General features: G+C 33.3%; 1 protein-coding gene across 7 annotated transcripts in view; it reads left to right on the top strand.

Moving 5' to 3' along the window:
* CHL1 (cell adhesion molecule L1 like) overlaps window positions 1–23,533 on the top strand; it is a 214,138-nt gene that overhangs the window by 115,573 nt on the left and 75,032 nt on the right. For all 7 annotated transcript variants that reach the window (XM_050778560.1, XM_050778563.1, XM_050778558.1 and 4 more), the window contains exons 3-5: window positions 9,272–9,457; window positions 15,543–15,648; window positions 17,799–17,986. In XM_050778560.1, coding sequence (XP_050634517.1) covers window positions 9,367–9,457; window positions 15,543–15,648; window positions 17,799–17,986 — 385 coding nt within the window. In that variant the 5' untranslated portion in view covers window positions 9,272–9,366. The remainder of the gene's footprint in view (window positions 1–9,271; window positions 9,458–15,542; window positions 15,649–17,798; window positions 17,987–23,533) is intronic.

Here is a 23,533-nt window from a genome sequence, read left to right on the forward strand (position 1 = left end):
GTTTTTTATGGACATATGTTTTACTCCTTTGGGTAAAAACCAAGGAGTTCAATGGCTGGATCATGTGTGAGAGTTTGTTTAGTTTTTGGGGGAAACCATCAAACTGTACTCCAAAATGACTGCTTCAATAGTAATGTATACAGTATATCCATAATATATTGACCACACTTTTTTTTTTTTTTTTTTTTTTTTTTTTTTTTTACCCAGTATACTACAGCATCAGTATCCGTCACAGTGAGGGTTTGCACTTTTCAGGTAGGACTGTTCTTCCTTGGGCAGGACTGTGCTGAGCAGTGCAGGTCATTTAGGATCCATGGCTCCTGCTCACTAGATGCAAGTAGCCCTCCCCAGTCATGTGACAACCCAAGCTGCTCCCACATAATCCAAATGTCACCTGGAGGAGAGATAGCACCTTGGTTGTAATACAAAAGGCTAGAGGAACACAAACAGGTCTTACTCTCTTATGAGTTGGCCAGGTGGGATGCTCTAGGAGTGAAGCTAGTGGAATGTCTTTAGTGACTGAAAGTCCTTAAGAAATGTGAGAAGTGGTTACCTGGATTTACACATATGTAAAAGTTTGCTTGGCACTTTAGTACATCTGAGATTTTGTGCACTTTAGTACATCTGAGATTTTTACTTAATTTGAAAAATAGTCCCTATATGAATTTCACAGGTATATAAGTTGTTTTCTGAGAAATAACTCAGAAAATAACTTAATGTTGGGATGATTCTCCATCCTTGTAGCCAAATGACCATGAATTTCTGTAATTTTCTTTCTTAGTCTCCACTATGAATCAATTTGAATTAGATGTCATTACAGTATACTATTTTTTAAGAATCTTAGATGTATAGGTTGGAAAACAAAAACATATATATATGTATGTTTTTATATAACCTGTATATATATATAGGTTATATTCAATTATATTCCAGTTAGAGTTCAACCACAGTAATTTGCTATTTAGATAAATGATATTATTAATTATATTAGTTTATCCCACATCGTTATTAACTAAAGCTGACATTTTCCCAATAAAATCAATTTGCTTATAATAACGTCAACATTTCTTTGATCTACTGTATAAAAAATACGCCAACTCTGCAGGGATGATGAGTTAACACTCTAAGCAATTCTTTTGTCTTGTCACTGCAGTATTATGAGACATGAAAGAGCGTTTGAATGGATATAGCTATAGTGTACACTGTTTCCTTTGTATTCAGAGTAAAAAGCCATTAACAGTTATTTCAGGATTACTGTGTTTATGACACTTGTAAATTGATTTATAGTATTAGCCAGGCAGGTGATTGAACAAAAGCCTTTTAATTTTTGTGGGTGTGTTTATCCTTCTCAGCTTCAAGATGTTGAGTGATTCAGATCACACTTCAGGCTTATGGAAATTTGCTGGACCTCCTCCCCATAAGACCTAATTCCAAACCAGGGGAATAGTTTAACCTAGCCTGATAATCACATAAAAAGGAGTTTCATAAAGTGACACTTGAGGTCAGAGGGAAGTGAAGGTGACATCCACTCCATCATGAAAACGTCAAAAGGCTTTATATAAGACATCTTGCTTGACGCAGCTCAGTGATTCTTAAGCCATTTTATCACGGAGAGAAAAGAAAATTTAAACATTTCCGAGTTATAGCACTGTCTCAGACTATTATATAAATCCATTGAGTTATTTTTAAAACTATAATTTGGATGCCAGTGTCATAAAATAGCTCTTCCTGCTGGCTATAATAAAAGTTGTTGATCTATTTCAAACATCCTGAGTAGAAAAATGTTGTTTAATGATTTTGCATGCATGAAGTTAATTTCAATCTCTGGAACTCATAGTAGCAGAAACAACTTAATGCTGTTTCTCAGTGAGGAGGAATGTCAGCACAGCATGCATTTTTTTTTTCTTTTATTTTGGCTGTATACATTCCATGTTGTCAATGAAAATGGCAGATGGACTGTCACTGACATTTCTGCTTTGTGTAGTTGCTGCCATAGAAATGAAAAAGTTTTTAAAATAGTGATCATAAGAGTTGCCTTTTGTTCATTGAATTTGCCGTGTTACATTTTCTTCTTGGAAATTTGACCTAAAACTGTTTGTGAATAATTATTGAGAAAAAATGTCAAGGATTTTTAAAAATCACTAAAATAAAATGTGCTATGTCAAACCAGCTGCCTTTATAAGCTGCTTTTTGTCCATTTATCACACTTGTCAGATTCTATTTCCCTCTAGGATAAAGTAGAAACTTCTTTTTTAAATTCCAGCTTATAAATTTGAATAATATTATTTGCAAAAGGAAAATCAAAGCATTTACTATTCATTAAAGCCATTAGAGAACCATAGTGCCAAAGGTTTTGTGTAAACATGACACCATGACTGTTAGGTGAAAAAAACAAGTGATTATTAGGAAATGATTATTATTCAGAATACATTAACAATAGCCTTGGATCTTTAAAGTAATTTTAATATAATTTGTTTTAGTGTTCAATTTATAACGGTAGAATGATCTGTAATTGTCCAAACTGAAAATTTAGTCTTAACCATTTTTATGCATTGTTGCCTTTCTATGCCTTGTTAATGGAATTTAAGCAGTCTCCAGTGGAAACATAATGCAAAGTTGGTGAATTAAGGATCAAAGCATTAAAGAAAAATGAAGGGGTATTGTGTATACTAACAGCTACCAAGACTTAAGTGATTATGTACCATAAAATGGGCTTACATTTTCTTTAGGTGGGCTATAACTTTCAAAACTCTTAAACCAAGAAAGAAAAAGCATTGAGTTACATTAGTTGCTTAAACTAAATATACAGAACATACATACTGATGTTTAAAGAAACCCCACATTTTCTCATCTTCTTCCAACAGAAGAGGTGCATACAGTATGGTAGCTTTAAGAAAGTCTTTTTTCTTGTTTGTTTTTTATTTTTATTTTAGATGTATGGCACTCTGAAGACTTTGTCTACCTTTTGCCTAAAGAATCTCCTTACTGCTGTTGAAATATTTTAAGCTGATTTCTGATTTCCAAAGACTGAATAAACATTAAAAATGTTTATATTAGGAAAATGTTAAAATGTACCCCCAAATAGAAAGATTAGCATAACCTCCCCCATTCTTTCTCTTTCTCTCCATATATATTATATATTATATATATTATATATTATATATATATTTTATATATATATCTGCTTCAACAATATTCATTATTGCATCGACTTGTTTATTCTAGCTCTTCTACCTAAATTAGTTATTTCTACCTTTTAAACCATCCCAAAACACTGATTCAATAAAGGAAACATTTATTATTGTTCCTAAGTCTATGTTTCTTTGGGAAAGTCTGCTGAACTTAGCCAGTCTTGACTGATACTAACCAGCTGGTTCTAGCATCTGTGTTCAGCTGGCAGTTTATGTAGGGCAGTCTCACCTAGGATGGCTGCCATTTTACATTTAGTGGCGGCCTATCTGTTAGCCAGGATGAGTGTCCAGGGTGATCTCGATCTCCTGACCTCGTGTTCTGCCTGCCTTGGCCTCCCAAAGTGCTGGGATTACAGGCGCGAGCCACCGCGCCCGCCCGGCAAGCAAAGTGTCTTTTATCTTCCAATGGGGTAGCCCAGGCTTCTTTTTAACATAGCTGAGCAGAGTTTTCAGAGAGACAGAAAGAGGAAAAAGGTGCAAGGCCTTGTGAGGCCTAGACCAGAACTGATTCTAGGGTCAAAAGCCTGCCAGATTCAGGAAGAGAAGAAATAGCTTCTTGGGAGGAGCTATAAAGTCTTATTACAGAGTGTGTGACCACAAAGAGGGGAAGAGAATCAAAGAAGTTTTTGCAATCAATCTACTGCGCTCTCGCACTTTTGGAGAGAATATTTTGTATCAATCAATATAATTTCACCACTATATACTTTAGAGAATACACCTTTATTTTGTAAGTTGTTATGATTTTGTAACTCTAGTAGAATCCACAGAAGTTAACCATGCTCCTTGAATCAGAATATTAGTAGGCAGGACTATATCCTCATTGCCACTATCAACACAATGATCATCACTATCACTAGCATTAGCAAATTTTATTTATTTTTCTCTGCTAATGATATAGTACCTCACTTAAATCTCATAAGTGTGCTATACAGCAGCAACTATCACCCCAGTTTGTACAGATGAGTGAGAAGATTGGGTAAACTGCCCAAAGTCATCTAGTAATGGTGACTTTGAACCCAGGTTATACTAATTTTCCCATGGTCTTATCACTAGACATCACTTTGTCATGTGACCCGTCAGGTGGCCACAGTAGCTTGGCACTTACTTGGGAGGCCAAGTAGAATGGACAAGGACTTAGCCATCTCTCTTTTCCATGTCTCAAGGAAGAATATGAATTTAAATTAAGGGAGCAAGTTTTTTCTAGATTTGCCACCATGGAGCACTTTTAAAAACATCAGAGGGATCTATGTAGTCACTTTATAATACTCATGATGTATATGTTAGAGGTTTTGTTTTGAAGAGGCAAAGAACTTTATTTCCTTTTTGTTGTGTTGAAACTTGCCCTAGGAGGTATGCACGCTTGTCCATGTTAAACTAATGTTTTGAAATCAGTGTATTCTTAATTCTTATCCCACTAGTGGTACTGGAGAACCCGAGGGAGTCAGGAAGGTTTGATTGCATTGAAGTGACTGCACTGTCTGGGGTAAATACCTGGGGTTCATTGTCTCATGACAAGAAAATGTAGAACACGGACACACATGAGGAGTTTAGGGGCAGAGGTTTAATAGGCAAAAGAAAGAGAAAGAAAGAGAAAGGAAAACAGCTCTCTCTCTAGTGAGAGAGAGGGACTTCCCAGAGGAAAAGGCTGGCCTGCTGCGGATGCACCATATTTTATAAGCAGGCTTGAGGAGGTGGTGTCTGATTTATGTAGGGCCCACAGATGGGTTCGATCAGGTGTGACGTTTACATAGTGTGCAGAAAAGGCTGGCCACCTTACCCCAAGTACCCTAATCATGTTAGGTGACTGGGCTTTCCAGTTGACCGGTGCCATCTTGTCTGCTCCTTACTGTACATGTGGCTGGCAAAGGGAAGAGAAGATGGAACCGCCATTTTTGAGCATGATTAGCAAAACTGCCAGGGTCTATGTCTGCAGTTCTATTTTGGAGCCTGCTCTTTGTTAGAAAATGATTTGGGGGTTGCTTTTGAAGGGGTGGCCTGCCCCTCCACACCTGTGGGCGTTTCTCGTTAGGTGGAACCAGAGACTTGAGAAAAGAAATGAGACACAGAGACAAAGTATAGAGAAAGAAAAAGTGGGCCCAGTGGACCGGCGCTCAGCTTACAGAGGACCCACGCCGGCACGCCGGCACTGGTCTCTCAGTTCCCTTAGTATTTATTGATAATTATCTTTACCATCTTAAAGATAAGAGAGTGACTGGACAATAGGATCATTGTAGGGAGGAAATCAGCAGTAAGACATATGAACAAAAATCTCTGTGACATGAATAAGTTTAAAGGAAAATGCTGTGCCTTGAGATGCATATGCAAACATCTCCATAAACCTTTTAGCAGCATTGTTTCAGCCTATCACATGGGGAGAAACCTTGGACAATACCTAGCTTTCCTAGGCAGAGGTCCCTGTGGCCTTTGGCCGTGCACGTGTCCCTGGGTAGTTGAAATTAAGAGAATGGTGATGACTTTTAACCAGCAAGCTGCCTTCAGGCACTTGTTTAACAAAGACACATCTTGCACAGCCCAAAATCCATTAAACCTTGAGTCACCACAGCACATGTCTCTTGCAAGGACAAGGTTGGGGGTAGGGTCACAGATTAACAGCATCTCAAATACAGAACAAAATGGAGTCTCTTATGTCTACTTCTTTCTATACAGACACAGTAACAGGCTGATCTCTTTCTTTTCCCCACAGCTTTTCATTGAAAAGGATAACCTTACCTAGGGGACTCTGGTACCCTCATTATCTGCCTAAGTAATTTCTTCTTAACTCCTATATCAGTATGATGTGACGTTGAGAGAGCTGTTAGGCTGGTGCAAAAGTTATTGTGGCTTTCGATGGCAAAAACCACAATAACTTTTGCACCAAGCTAAATTTTTCCTTTGAAGTGTTTGGCAGGGATGATTTATTTTTCCTAAGGAAGAGCTAAGATCGTAGGAATATTTAACCCAGTTTGCCTAGATTCATAAAAATTAATAGATTCCTTTGTGGATCTGAGTTGATATCATTAATATAAGCTATCAGACATCAGCTTCATGTGACTTAACTTCAAAAATATTTTAGTAAGAGTATAACTGGAATGTTTGTAACACAAAGAAATGATAAATGCTTCAGGTGATGGATACTCTAATTACCCTGATGTAATTATTCCACATTGTATGCCTGTATCAAAAGATCTCATGTACCCTATAAATACTATGTACTCATAGAAAGTAAAAACTTTTAAAAAATTAGTTCTTGTCTTAGTGCCAGCTCCATCCTGAGTTTCAACAATTGCTATTATATTTGAGGCCTGGCATGAGGCATTAAATGCCATTGTTTCAAGAAAGATAAATGGGAATATAATTTTATTGCTATCTTACTGTTGCAAAATGGCATTCCTAAGCAACGTACCCTTTGTGAATTCTGACAATGAAATTAAGACTGACTTTCCGTTTTCAATCTGAAAGCTATTTTGGAGCTTTCATCATCAGCTAATGGAGTCTTACTTGAAGGGGGTCACATTTAAATTTCTAATAATTTTTATGTTAGAGCCTGTGAACATACAAATTTCAGGTAAATTGAAGCTAATTCCTGCAGGAGGTAAGATCATATTTAGAATTAGTCATTATTCATATTCTGAAAAGTGATGATGTCATTATGGGAGAGAATTTCTTGGGTTAAGACCATGCACTTAAAACTATTAAAATTCAAAAAACTGGATCACCATTACTGAATAATTAGTATCTGTAAGCTACTTTACTACAACAATTAGAGACCATTGAACTTACTGCCCTAAATCAGCAGATTAATGGAAACTGAGAGTGTTCTCACTTATTTGGCTATCTGGTTATTCTTGTTCCCTATTTCAGAGGTGAGATGATGTAAAATATTAATCTGGAAATATGATCTCCTAGTAGCATAATACTTTGGAAAGTCTTGCTCCTTACAAATAAAGGGTAACTCACAAAACACATACATAAGATGCTCTTAAAGCCATCAGCACTGAATATTAATGGAACCAAATATTAAATAATAACTAGATTGCAAGTAAAGATTGATATATAATAAACAATGACTTTAGATGACTATTATCAAACTGTTTGCAAAAAAAAAAAAAAAAACACACAAAACAACCAGGAAAAGGAAAATTCAAAGGGCAGGGCGTTGATATTTTCCTCAACATTTTTGTATTAGTAATAGCTACATGGTTTGATGTCTCCCAACTTTGCACAAATATATAGGGCTCACTTTTTGTAGTTAAGGCAATATTTTGCTTTTTATAATGAAAGCATTTTCTATGTTTTATTTCGTTGATTAGGATAACTCATTTCATCAGAAAAGTAGCGTCAATTAACATAGTGACACATTTGAAAATATATGTTAAATTTACCAGTAGAAGTTAAATTACAAGCATAAGTTATTTGTTATTAGAAAATATTCTGAAGCATACAAGAGTCATTTTTCTCAATATCCATTTTACAAACAGGTCAACTGAGGTCAGGCAGAGTAGAGTAATGCCATTACTCTAATTCAGGGCAAAGATTCACAAGTGTTTTGGAGGGTGAGGGTAGTATTTTCTTTTATGATTAATATAATTTTGTTCTCAAAGTAAAACATAAACAATATTGCTGTTCCATAAGACTCCTAAAACTATAAAACAACAACGATTAGTTACTACTTTAAATTTTACCAATCTGTACATAGATTCAAAAGATGCAGGTCCATAATCTCTTAAGATGCAATTTAAGGTGAAATAATAAAGCCGAAATACTTAGAATTTAATATAAGTTTAATGGCTTTAGTATCTCTGTATTAGTTAATTTTTTCACCAGTTCTAAGTGAACATATAGAGTAATTGATTTTTAGAAAACAAAAGAAAATTACATACCTGAAAGACTAATTATCACATTTTGGCGCAAATTGTTGTATTATTACCTTCAATAATACATGATAGACAATGTACAAACAATGTTTAGACATCTGTTATCACAATGTTTCAGAAAAAAATGAAATCATAACAGAAAGTAAAAAAAAAAAATTGAAACCTTAATTCTTATTCTCTTTCTGTAAACTTTGGAATGAATAAATATTCTGTTTAAATGAGAAGCAACTTATGCCTTTGTCTTCTGCTGGAACCAAACTCACATTTGTAAATTTCAGTTAAAAAAGGCTGGTTATTCATTTGTTCTTTATTTTTTTCTTTCCTCGATCTTGCTGGAACTATCTATCTTCTATTAGTGTGAAAACTTTGAAGATGAAAAGCTATTTCACCGGAAAAATCAATGATGTGTGTTTGTGATGCTTAGGAATGACTCAAATGGGAATAGATATCTAATACAAAGAACTGAGTAAAGAAGAACCACCTGTTAAATAAAATTGACTAAATGAAGTTATTCTCTTAGCCATTAACACTCGTCAGTCATATACACCATGGAATACTACACAGCCATATAAAGAACAAAACTGTGTCCTTGCAGCAACATGGATGCACCTGGAGGTCATTATTCTAAGCAAAGTAACACAGGACTAGAAAACCAAATACTGCATGTTCTCATTTAGAAGTGGAAGCTAAACACTGAATAGACATGGACATAAAGATGGAAATAATAGACACTGCAGACTACTAGACGGGGGAGGGTGAGAAGGAGTAAGGATTGAAACACTACCTATCAGGTGCTATGCTCATTACCTGAGTGATGGAATCATGTATACACCAAGACTCAGTGGCACTCAATTTACCTATGTAACAAATCTGCAAAGATACCTCCTGAATCTAAAATAAAAGTTGAGAATGGAAAAGAAAAACCACTCATGTGTGTAATATGATACCTTCCAAGTAAAACTTCCTCTGACTTACAAATGTGATTTATTGGAATAGTTTGTGGTTTACAATAGAGTGTATATTCACTGTCCTTTATTTTACATAGAAAGAGGAAAAACTAATTTCATTCATGTAGAGTTATGAGAGAACAATTTCATAATGAGGAAATATACTGCCAAACCAAAAAAAAAAAGCGAATGTATTTAATTTGTTATGTTGAAATTTTAGAGTTTATGAACTAACATGCTATTCTGTTTGTTTTTTTAGTTTCCAGGTTAACTAAGGTCTCAGCTTTAAACCAAAAGTTAAGAGGAGACATTAAGATTTTCATTCTTTCTGGGTTATCTCCTTCCTGAAGAGCAATGGAGCCACGTTTAAATGGAAAAGGATTAATCATATCTCTAATTTTCTTCCTGTTAAAATTCTCAACAGCAATTGAAATACCACCCTCAGGTAAAGTTACAGCATTCAGTGCCTATTAATGGAATTTCATATTTGCATTTTGATTTTTAAGTAGAATACTTATGGATTGAGGATGTGACTTTTCTCCATATTTCTATATATTCTTTAGCAATCTGTCAAGAGAATTCATATTTATCTTTTTCATTTTGTGGGTGGCTGATATACGACTGCTGTAATTATTTTGCAACCCAGGCTTTTAGTTCCTTATGCAAACTTAGAACATAACGAGAATAATAACCTATAGATAAGTTAGTATTTTTCCATATGTCTAGGATTATCTGCAATATTACCAACAATTTCACTTTTATATACTTAGGTTACTTAATCAAGATCCAGAAATTACTGGCATTCAACCAATTACGTCAAAAAGGAATTGGATAAACTTTGTATTCTTTTTCAAAATGATTATATTTAAGAATGAAAACAATGAATTAGCAAAATAATAAGCCGTTTTACAAGTAAAAGTATAAGATGATATCAACTCTCAAAACCTACAGCATTATATAGTGTGCATTCATATTAAGAGCTTAGACAGTAGTTTGATGGAAATATATAAATATATATTCTAACACATGTTGGTAAAATGGATGCAGATTTTTAACCATTATAAATCAGTTTGAACAAGTCATGGTAATTAATAGTTAAAAAAAAATACATCAGCATCAGCAGGACATGGTGATACATGCCTGTAATCCCAGCTATTTAGGAGTCTGAGGCAGGAGGATTGCCTGAGCCCAGGAGTTCGAGACTATAGTGTGCAATGATCACACCAGTGAATAGACATTGGAGGCCAACCTGGACAATATAGTGAGACTTTGTCACAAAAAAAAAAAAAAAAAGCAAAAAAAATCTGCAAACAGAACGTATGTAATAGTATATCAAGTCTGTCGCAAGTTTTTCTTATATTACAGGCATATGGGATCTAAAAGGCCCATGAGAGGTTATTAATACATTTTTATCCATATAGTTCGGCAATAATCTCTATTGTCTCTTTTGTATATATTTTGGAGAGTTATTATATTAGAGGTATGGGTTGTTTATTAGAATCTTAGTATTGCAGGTGATATTTGTGAATCTTCTAAATTCTAGAGAAATAGCCTTGAGCTCATAAAATTTAATAAATGTTAGAAAAGTGTTGAGACTTAACTAAAACGTTGCTTTTGAAGTACTCAGACAGGCTGAATGTGAATAGAGAAGGAAACAACTCTCTGACTATACATAATATAATGTATTTAAAAACTATTCTAAAGGCCACCTTAAATTACTTGATACAGCTATTTTATATTATATACTTCTGAAAGGACTGCAATTGTAGTTCCATCCCCCCAGGTAGAAACCCCTTCTCTATTATTTTTAACAGATAAGTAAGCTCTGTTTTGACATTTCCATTTCTTAAGAAATTCCACTTATCTGACCTACAAATATATAGACTTAAAGTCTGCTTTACATTTGGCTGAAATCTTTCAGCCTCCTCAATATATTAGATTTCATCACTGACCAGCCTTTTTGTAGAAATGCTGGTCGGGAGACTAAAGTACCTTCATCTTTAGTGAATTCTTTTGGTTTGAGTAAGCAGTAGCAGGTTAAGAGCAAGCTTCTTGGTAATCCTGTGGAAAAAGATTAGTAATTTCACATTGTCTTCCCAATAGCAACAAAGATGCCACTGAGATTCCTGATTCAGATTCCTGACCATAATCTCTGGCATACAAATTTATTCTTCATCATTTCTTACTTTGTCGGTGGTGAAGGATATGAAATTTTGTATTAATTCCTGGCCCACATTTTTATTCTGGTTGTCTCAGTTACTTATGCATTTTCATGCCATAATGTCCTTAGACAACAATTGTTATAAAATATTAATGACATGTTTTCAGAACATCTGAATATTATTCATTTATTTCAGGACTCTAGAGCACTCACAAGTAAATGCAACTAAGGCAGGTATCCAATTTGAATGTCAAGGAGTCTGGCATCTCTATAACTGGATTAATTATAGAGGAAAGGATTTATAATGTAGAATATATATTCTTATAAACACCCAAAGGTTATTAGCTCCAATCCCCAAATAATTAGGTATTACCGAGCCTTTACAACCTTAGCAAATTTAGGAAAGAATAATGTTCTAATAAACATGTTGTTCACAAGTCATTAGCTGATATCTAAGGGACTGTGGCCATTGTGTATCATCCCCCACCATTTATAAGTGCAATAAAATTTAAATAATATGAATTTGCAATAAGCTCAAGTCTTGCTCTACACAGAAATAGTAGTAATCAGAAACAAAGTAAATGTGAATGAAAATACAGATATTTTGCATGTTGGTTTATGAATATCCAGTAGATAAACACTGAACTTGAACTAATATCCATAAGCTGGTAAAACTCACTTACCAGATTTATTAGGCAAGAGTGAAAATTGAAAAAAAAATAGAATTAATAGAAAAAAATTTAGAATTTGGAAAGGCATTTAGTTTTTATTCTATTCTGGCTGTCAATGCTCAAAATGTGGTTTGCAGAATTATTGGGGCCCCAGAGATACATCCAGATGGTCTATGAGATCAACCTGTTTTTGTAATAAACCTAAGATGCCATTTTTTCATTTTCATTGTATTGTCCTTTGGTCTGATGATACAAAAGTAATGGTGGCTGGGCATGGTGGCTCATGCCTGTAATTACAGGGCTTTGGGAGGCTTCAGATTAGGAGTTCAAGACTGGCCTGGTAAATGTAATGAGACCTCATCTCTAAATATATATATATATATATTTATATATTTGTATATATATATTTATTATATATTTATATATTATATATTTATGTATATATATGTGTATATGTATATAAATAGCTGTATGTGGTGGCTCACACGTGTAGTCTTAGCTACTTGGGAGGCTGAGGCAGTAGGATCATTTGAGCCCAGGAGGTTGAAGCTGCAGTGAGCCATGATCATACCACTACATTCCAGCCTGGCATTGGCATCAAACTTTACTGGTAGTCAGACGATACTTAATGTCCATATACTCAGAGTAAAAAAACTCTCAAAACAAAGCAAAACAAAAACAGTTTTGCTTAAGATTATAATTGTTGAAGCACTTATAAATTATTAATGTTATTAATTAACTACCTTGGAATACATACTTTCTAACATTTTAGTGAACTGGGAAGTAGACAGGTATAAAATAATTATGCTATGTATCAAAGTGTCTATTTTTTGATTGAATGATTGCTTGAGTCTAGCTGGACATCATCTTCACTTTAAAGTTATGACTGACAAATTACGGTTGCTCAGATAGAGGGAGGTCAGATATTTTCCTGAAAGTGAACCAAGTGAGCCCATTCACTTCAAGGTAAACAACTGACCATATGTAAGTCACTGATAAAATGTGAGTGTTCAAGAAAACATTAGAATTGTGGAGGACATGTATTGTTCACTGTAAACTTGAGAGCTTCCCAACATTTGATACTGCTGATTAGATCAGTGGCAATTCTAATAAACTTCCATTTTTGGATATTCTGTAATTAAATGCATCAATATTTGGAAGACACAAAACTCAGTGGAAGGGTATTTTTTCCAAATGAAAGCTGCATGATGTTACAAAATCATTCGTAGATTTAAAAAAGTAAAATGGTTTAATGTTACAGAATATGAAAAGTTGATTGATAGGGTTTAGATTCCACATTGCGATGAACGTTTAAAAAACTACCACTTGTTGAGTTTTGGTGTTCTGTCTAAAAAGAATATCTACAATCATCAGAAAAGACTATAACATTTCCCATCATTTTTTAACTACATTATCTGTGTAAGGCTGAATTTTCTTTATATCTTTGAGCAAATCAACCCTATTGCAACAGATGGAATGCAGAGGCAGATATAAGAATCCATCCGCCTTCTCAAGAAATTACAGAGATCGCCTGTAGTTCTAGCTACTCAAAAGGCTGTGGTGGGAGGATTACTTGAGCTTGGGATTTCTAGGCTGCAGTGAGCAATGATCCTACCACTGCACTCCAGCCTGGATGAGGGAGCGAGACCCTGACTCAAAGAATTAAGAAAAAAGAAATTACAGAGATTTGCAATAATGTAAAATAATGCCATTTTTCTCACAACATTTAAAGGTTTTCATAAAATATGTGATTTATTTTAACACAGAATTATTTTAAATAAATTCATAAGTAAACATTTTGAAAGACTTTTTCAGTTTTTATTTCTATTATAGTAAATATTGTTAACTATACCCCACGTGAACGGATGTCTTGTAATTTGTAAGACTGCAAAAGGGTCCTGAGACCAATACATTTGAGAGCAATTTATCTAGGCTATATCCTTAATATTACAAATGAGAAAACAGAGAGTGGTTCAGGGCCTGGTCCAATGTCACAGGTTGTGGGGTCTCATTTGCAACTCTACTGTGGAATAGTACTTATTTGAGTTAGGCTCTGTGCCTGTCTCCAAATTGCTTTTCTCATACTTTATTTGCCAAAGTCAGGTCACTGCTGCTGAACAGTTTGCATTTCCTTATGAATCAACCCTGTCCTTTTATCAGAGATTCTAAGAACTGTACTCAAACTGGATGTCTCCTTTCGAAAAATATTGAGTGCTCATCAGCAGTAGATCTTTACACACATCATGCTCTATGTTTTATTTCAAAGCTTAATCCAAGTTGTATTTCCAGCATTAGTAAATATATTTTATAGTTGCAATTCTCAGAAATGTAATCTCGTTGCTGTACTAGGTGAGAGGCAAAATCACTTCCTACTTTTTTTTTTTACTTTTATGAAAGAGTCTCACTGTCACCCAGGCTCAAGTGCAGTGTCTTGATCACACCTCACAACAGCTTCAACCTCCTGGGCTTGACATTAATCCAGCTAATTTTTACATTTTTTTGTAGGGAAGAGAGTCTCCCTATGTTACCCAGGTTGTTCCTGAACTCCTGGGCTTAAGCGACCCTTCCACCTCAGCCCCTCAAAGTGTTGGGATTACAGGTGTGAGGCACCAAGTGTGGTCCACTCCCTACTTTTTAAAATTGTGTTTGTTTGGTAGATTACTTATCAAACACTAACACAGTTTGTCACAAGATGAGAGGATATTTGAATATAAAGAATCTATTAATGCTATTATGCATTAGTTATTATTTTATAATAAAGGTTATTAGTAAGTTAAATTTTCTAAGGAAATGGAGCAAAACTCAAGCTCCCAATAGATAAGTGAGAAAAAGTTATAAAATAAAAACTTATAAATGAGGAATAAGCACTAAACAAGCCCATGAAGGAATATTTATTAACCAAAAAAAAAAAAAAAGAAAATTAAAATAAAGAGAATAGGGAGTTTATATTTTTCTTTGTAATAAATGCTAAACTATTTTATTATTTTGAAATGCTAGCATTCACTGGTGGGAAAAATATAGAGAACCACTGTATTTTTGTTATTTGTGTATATAGTCTGTGGTGAAATGATATTTACAATTTACCCAGAGAAATTACCATTTGTGTCCATGCCTGGAAATTTATCATAAATCAGTAATTCAATAAAGGAAAAATCTATTTACTCAAAATGCCTATTGAAATACTTTACCAGGAAAGAAAAAAATGGATAATAATCTAATAACCAGTAATAGAATTATTAAAAAATATAGCATATCAATGGGAAGAAATAATGTAAAAGCAGTACATTAATTCTAATGTGTTTATAGAAGCACGGAAGACTACAAACAGAACTTTCAAAGTGACTGAACCAAGTAAAAATCCATATGCATGCTAACATAGATTGAATGCCAATAATTTTAATAATATATATTTTAAGTTGTGATGACATAGCAACTTTTCTTCTGCTTTAAAAATTGTTACATTATTCTGGGTTTAAATAAAATAAACATATACTGAAACATGAAATGACGGCAGTGAAGTGTATTCCTTAGAAGTAAGTACATGTTGCAAAGAGAGAGTGAGATTTATTCGGATTTTCACTTTTGTACCATCCTTTCACTTATCAGTATATAAAAGAGGTTTAAATTGTTTTCGTTATAAGTTAACCTTGCCCAGTGTTTGAATAGTGCATTTTTTAAGTACATATTTTAATATTTAGTTCAACAGGTTCCAACAATCATAAAACAGTCAAAAGTCCAAGTTGCCTTTCCCTTCGATGAGTATTTTCAAATTGAATGTGAAGCTAAAGGAAATCCAGAACCAACGTGAGTATTCGTTCAAACTAAGCGATTCTTCAAATGTGCACTGTTCTTTATGCTGTTCTATACTCTTACCATCATAAACTTGTTGGACTATGAATCTACACATGATTAAAGCTAAGGGTTTACAAAAAAATAATATCCATGCAAACAGAAATAAAATTTGGTTATTTTACATATGTTCTTCTGCCAGTTGAATTTATTTTGACCATAAACTAAGGGCTGTTATTAAAATACTTAGAGTAGTCTTTGGTACAGCAGAAATACTCAACAGTCCCTTAGTCTACAAATAAATAAGGTAGCTAAAAACTAGAAGATCCTTTATTCTACTTAGTAAAATGTAGCATTTATTAAGTCAAAGTTTGTAAACATCATTCCACACATATTCATAATTGTGTGTCTTTAAATTTAAACATCTTATTCTGTGGATAGGTTGTTACTTGATTTTTTTTTAAGCTGTCATAGAAATATTGTCATCTCAAGTGGCAGAGTACTATTTGCATGATATACTACTATCTAGTATTATTTTATTTTATAATTAAATAATTGTTATTCTAGGTGACCATAATCACTGATGAACTTTTTTGAAATACCTCCTATTTTTGGGGAGGGAGAAGAAAATGTACATGTATTGAAGTGAGAAGGGAGAATTCCCAATATTAAAATTCTACGTGATTCTAAAATGGAAAGCAAAGCTACATACTTTTATTAATCTGCATGATTATCTTATATTCATTAAGAATATACATATTTGATGAAAACTGATGATTTTCAATTGTATCATGACTATTATTATTGCCTGATAATTTGATATTTAATAATCATTAGTGACCCATTAACATGCTAAATTATAATTATTTCTATGTTTAACTAAATGGAATATATTCAATCAATATATGTAAGTATAAATAGAATCACAATGGAATGAAGGGTAGTTTATTCAATCAGCATGAATATATTGATCAATATCATGATATATTAATATTAATTAGCTGAATTATTATGTCAAAAAGTAATACCATACACTTGTCAACAGTGAAATGTAAAACACACAGAGAGATGTAAGATAAGTCAGGAGGGTAGCTGGGTAGGCCTACTCCTAATGAGAATACATGTCCGTGAAGGTGTGTTATTCCTGTTGGAAGACTAATCACATAGATTAGTGTAAGAATATGGTTTCCTGAAATATACCCAAATTTACATGGGTAATTCCAATATACAATGCTGAGTACAATCTAATTGAGAAGTCATTATTTGTCTATCAGACTGATAAAGATTTAAAGACACTTTTAATGTCGTCGTTCATAGAACTGTCACTCTAGCATACTGGGGTGGGAATTTAACTGTGTACATTTTTCTTCTAGAATATAATTTTGCAACATTTATCAAATACTATAAAAAAGTTTTTAATTATTGCTTTCTTAATCTCATTTCTAAGGAATTGGCATATTGAAATATTTGGACAAGTACCAAAGAATAAATATATAGAGTTTTTTCTTACAATATTGTTCATAAAAGGAAAGACATTGAAATGGTTAAAAGTAATTAAAATAGTAACCATATGACAGAAGATAACGTAGCTATAAAAATTGTCTTTAGTATCATTATAATAATGGAAAAATCCAGTGGGCCAAATTGTATATTCAGTGTGGTTAGAATATGTGAAAAAATTCTAAAAATACTAATAGGAAATATTATCAAATGTAATAAATATCATATTATCAAATGATAAATATTATTTAATATTTATCAAATAAATATTATCAAAAATAATAATAGCTTGTGTATTTTGGGATTTTGAGTGAGTTCTTTACACACACACATACATGAACAGAAATTATATATGTTTCTTGTAATCTCCAGAATATTAATAATAATCTTATGTACCTTTCTAATGAAAAAATAAGCAAATAATTTTAGTTTAAAAAAGCAAAAGCTAATTTCATTTTAATCTTCTCATTTGTCAAGCTTTTTTATGGACAGTAATATTTCTCAGATTCTTCTGAGACCCTTATTTATATCCTGTTATATTCCATTAAGTACATACTTTTTATCATAAACTGTCTTGGTTTTGTCATTTTTATGCAGTTGTTAATAAGTACTCTAAAAATATGTTATTATTTTTCAGGATTATTAAGTTTAGTTTTATTTTTTAGATTTACGTGGACTAAGGATGGCACCCCTTTTCATTTCACTGACCATCGGATAATTACATCTAATAATTCAGGAACATTCAGGATCCCAAATGAGGGGCACATATCTCACTTTCAAGGGAAATACCGCTGCTTTGCTTCAAATAAACTGGGAATCGCTATGTCAGAAGAAATAGAATTTATAGTTCCAAGTAAGTGCTATAATGGGAATTTCATTTTACAAATGTTCTAGTGAAGTGTTAAATAGGAGTTATATTGGGTTCCAATGAAATAAAGCAATTATTAATTAAATCAACTTATATATGTCTTGTGTTTTATTTATAAGGAAAAATTTCCTCCAGGTTTTGACACTTAAAATTGAATGACCTTAGAAAACAACATAATTTGACTCTGTTTCAGTAATCTTATATCTAACATGGAAAAATACAATATCTGCTTTGCCTTATATGATGAGATTTAAACATATTATTAGCTAAACTTTGCTAAATTCAATGCAGTAATAGATAATCCCAAAACCTCTATGTAAACACGAAGTTATTCCTTGATAAAGCAATTTGCTGTGGGCCTGGCAACTCTTCAGGGCAACTGTTTTTCTTGCAGCCTTCTGGCTGAGCTCAGCTAATGAAGACATCATCATTCTGTGGTTGCCTCTTGTGAAACATGCCATTTTGATCAAAGAGTCTGGGTCAGGAACATGAAAAATTGTATACAGGCTCTTCAACGCTTCTGACAAGAAGTTACACAGGCAAACTCCTTACTCATGTTTTGTTAGGTGGGGCAAAGCAAGTTGCATAGTCCCACCTAACATCAATAATGATGCTCATTAGGAGAGGAGAACCAACTATTGCTAATGTTAACCATAAATAAAAATTATGTAAAACTGCAAGACACTTTGCTATTAGTGGTGTATTTATCAGTAATTGTTCCCTGAGGTAGTGTACTTTATTGGTAGCTTCTTTGCCCTATGTTCATGGGATATCCATGACCACCTTTTATATTTGATCATGTTTTCTCACTGTTCTTAAGATATCCACCATTACCCAATTTTAGCCAAAGCTTTTATAGGGTAAATTGTTAAGTATAAAACTGTCAGCCAGATTCTATTAGGAAGTTCTTCTTTTAGAGTCCTAGACATGAAAGTATTTCAAAGAAAGTTCTAGGACTTGCAAAATATGAACATTTGTTTCTGGGGGTTCAGAATGCCCACAAACTTCAGAAAAACAAATGATGAAGAATCTTTAACCCAAAAATTCAGGGAGGGCATTGTATTAAAATTATCCTAAAGTCCTTATATAATTCTAGAGGAAGGAATATAGGTCAAATTTAGACTCAGAAATAAGGCGTGCATCGTAAAACTTATAGAGTATTTATCCTAAAATTATAGGAAAAAAGTATTATCACATTATGTGGTTGATGGGGGCGGGGGAAAAAAATAAAGGAGAGAAAATAATGTGAGAAAGCGGAAAGAAAAAGATAGAAATAAATTCAAATATATCACAAATCAAAGATAAAAGTAAATAGAATAAATGCTTTGAGTTAAAAAAAAGCTATAAACTTTTTACAACACATCTATCTAAACCATAAGGATACAGAATTGTTGAAATGAAAAGATGGAAAAGATATCCCAGATAAATGCTTTCCAAATGAAGGTAGGTATGACCATATTATTATCAGTCATAACAGATTTTATTTGTAAAAGCCTTCATGGAAATTAATTTACTAGACATATGTAATATTAAAATGCATGAAGCAAAAATAGAACTACAAACAGAAATAGATAAATTCATAATAATGAGATTTTAACATATCTTCTTCATTATTTGCTAACTCAAGCAGAGAAAAACATCAGTAAGCACACAGAAGATTTAAAAGTACAATCACAAGCTCCATCTAATGAAAGCATATAGGATATTGTAACTAAAACAGCAAAATGAGTTTTTTCATACACACAAGGTAAAAGGTTATATTTGATGATGTATTTGGTCTATGAGGAAAACATCAAAATGCAATTAACTTAGAAATCAATAATAAATAGAAAACTTAAAAAACTTCTATCTTTGAAAACTAATAAATATATTCCTAAGTGAGTCGCAGGTCAAGTACCAAATGGTAAGGAAAATAGAATATATTTTGAAGTGATGACAGTAAAAATGCTACATAAGAAAACATGTTTGATGCAGTGAAAGCATTATTTAGAGGGATCTTTATCATTTTAAATACATATTAGAAAAATATAAAGTATGAAAATTAATGATCTTAGCTTATTAGGTAACATAATTTTAGGATAAAAATGAATTAGTTAATTTAAGGCAACAGAATAAACTACAGTAAAGGGAGAAAATAGTATAAAAGCAGAAAATAAATTCAATAAAGTGGTATGTAATTTTTGTAGTGAAAGTATCCATATTTATTAAAAAACATTAAAAAGATCTAGATAAATACAAAATAAGTAAGCTATTTCTATTTATTGGAAGAACCAATACAGTTAAAATGCTTATTCTTGATGTGTTGATATATAGAAGAATTGAAATCAGAACGCCTATAGTTTGGTTTTTATTTCTCTGTTTGTGGAATGTGACCAGCTGATTCAAAAATATATTTGAGGAGCAAAGGGCAAAATTTGGTAGAAATTCTTAAAGAATAACAAGTCATAAGGACTTCTTCTTTTCAGAAATCAAGATTCAGCATAACACTTTAGAAATTAAGCAATTATGGCTTTGTGCAGGGTTAGACAAATCAGAATAGCATAGTAAACCCAGAAACAAACCCTCACATATGTAAAATCAGTTGAGGGAGTTAGCATGTTAGCATGGATTTCTCTCTCTCTCTCTCTCTCTCTCTCTCTCTCTCCCCCCCTCTCTCTCTCCCGCTCTCTTTACTTTGAACTAAACATTGTGGAACAATTGATAATTCACACAGAGAAACATTTATATGGACTTGTACCTCGTATCATATAAAAAATCATTCAGAGTGGATAAAAGCCTGAACAATGAAAGGAAAAAACGTTTTAGAAAGTTAGACAATTCAAACAATATATTTATCATCAGGGTCATAAATACAGAGAAAGATTTTTTTTTCTTTCTTCTTTTCTTTCTGGCTTGTTTGTTTTTGACAGGAACTCACTCTCTCCAGGTCAGGCTGGAGTGCGGTGATGCAGTCATGGCTTCATGGCTTGAACTCCTAGGTTCAAGTGATCCTCCCATCTCAGTCTTCTGAGTAACTAGTACTACAGGAAAGTGCTACTGTGCCTGGCCAATTTTTGTTTTTATATTTTCTTGTAGAGATGGGGTCTCACTATGTTGCCCAGGGTGGTCTTGAACTCCTAACCTCAAGCAATCTTCCTGTCTCAGTGTCCCAAAGTGCTGAGATTTACAGGCATGAGCCACCATGCCCAGCGTGGGGTGATTTCTTTAGTCATATTAAAGCCTCATGAAGGAAATCATTAAGAATATGTTCTCCTACGTTTTATTTTAGATCCTTCTTTTATCGAAAGATTCTAGGAAGAAAGTAAAAACAAAAATAAGCCACAACTCAAAAAAATATTGACAATGCATATAACTAAACATAGTATGTATTCATAAATAATTTTACAAATCTTTAGAAAAAATAAAAATGACGAAGTGGCAGCATATATAAACTTGAACCTCAGACTGGAAGGCCAATAAAAATGTGAAAATGTGTTCAACATCATTAGTTACCAGAAATAGACCTATTGTAACCCTAGTGATAAAAGCACTTGATTCTACCCAATTAGGAAATATCAGAAAATCTGAGAATAAAAATTTTAGGTTGCAATATACAGCCAAGAGAATACTTATCCACTACCGATGACAGTCCAGTTTACTGCTTGATCTTTGGAAAACGTTTTGTAATCCCTTCCTTAGTTGAAGATGCTCTTACTTATGACCCAATAACTCCATTCCCTCGCTCATGTGCATGTGCCTCTTGTCCATATATACCAGGAAGATTTGTGGTCACATTGTTTGGATTTAAAAATATGCTGGAAAAAAATACAACAGGCCACTCAAAGTAGAATGGATCAATGCATTGTGCTCTATTCATATCAAAAATACTACACAATAGTGAAAAAAACGTCAAGAATATGTCGAGCAATAAAAGTAAATCTTGGAGAAAGTGAAATACGTAAACGAGGCTGGCGGATCACGAGGTCAGCAGATCGAGACCATCCTGGCTAACACAGTGAAACCCCGTCTCTACTAAAAAATACAAAAAATTAGCCGGGCGTGGTGGCGGGCACCTGTAGTCCCAGCTAATCGGGAGACTGAGGCAGGAGAATGGTGTGAACCCAGGAGGCGGAGCTTGCAGTGAGCCGAGATGGCGCCACTGCACTCTAGCCTGGGCGACTGAGCGAGACTCCATCTCAAAAAAAAAAAAAAAAAAAAAAGAAAGAAAGAAATACGTAAAATTGACTACAATTTTGACTGATATAATTTTATGGTAAAATTATAATGAAAAATAAGAGAATGGTAAAAACAATATTCCTGACAGTAGTTGCCTGCAATGGAAGTGAAAATCGGAAAATGGAAGTGGGGGTTCAGACCAGCACCAGACAAAAAGGTGATGATGATATTCCTATTTTGTAAAATGGGTAGTCAGTGAATGGATTTCCATTGTATTTCTTTCTTTGTGTTTTTTACATTTATTCTATAAACAATCATTTTACATTCTTAAAATGAGTAAGCGTGAAGCATCCTGATTTGTCTCAAGTGAACATTTCTGAGTTACTGAGATATTTTAGCATCAGAGCAGTGACATATCAACCTGGAAATTGTCCTCAGGAGTTTGGATTTGAATTGACAATAAATAGAAAATGTCCATGAATCCTGGATTAGAAAGTATTGTCATGAAAATTGTGGTTGATAATAGTGAAACTACATATTACATTTATATAGTTAACTGAAATAAGTTAAGACCAGAGAAAGAGACAGATTAAACATCTGTTGTAGGAGGCAAGTCATGAGGGTGATTCCTAACCTAAATTCTAGTGGTTGCTATGGAGACACAAAAGAAAAGGAAGCAGCTAGATCTATTGCAAAGAAAAGAATGGCAGGATTTGGTTTAAGATTCTGCAATTAAAGAATTTCAATTTTTTTCTGTCATTATCTAGGCAGACCAAGTGAAGACATGAACAATATAAGGATAATTCTGAGCAGAATATGAGTATTGTATTAAGAGATGGGAGTTGGATCTGAGCTACGTTGTTGGATAATTGCTCTTTTTTTTTTTTCTTTGCTGCTGCTGCAGAAAAGAGCAAAATAAATTAGGTTTCTTATGCATCATTTCCAGCCTCTCCAGAAATTACTTCATCATCTGACAGCTTTCTGCAACCATCTATATATTGAATAGTAACCCAACCCAATCCTTAGGAGTTTATAAATCAGAGACAATTTAAAGCTTCCTACAATCTTTAATCGATTATTCTCTTAAACTGTAGAGAATTGGTTCTTCTCATATATTGATAGAAACTTTGTGATTCAAATGTTAGAGTTTCTACTTCCCAATCTCCTGTTAACAAACAGAAACCTTTGTATACAACGTTGAGTTTTCTATTTTTAACAACATTGCAGTTAAGTTTGCTAGGGAAAGAGTGAAAGAAAAAACAACAACAACCACCAAAGAAACAGAATGTACCATTTTTATATACCTAAAAAATTATTTACTAAATGTGTTATCCAAGACATGGCATAGGGATTTTGTCAGTGAATTATTCAACAATC

This window comes from Macaca thibetana, chromosome 2 (genome assembly GCF_024542745.1).
Source record: "Macaca thibetana thibetana isolate TM-01 chromosome 2, ASM2454274v1, whole genome shotgun sequence".
Taxonomy (NCBI): domain Eukaryota; kingdom Metazoa; phylum Chordata; class Mammalia; order Primates; family Cercopithecidae; genus Macaca; species Macaca thibetana.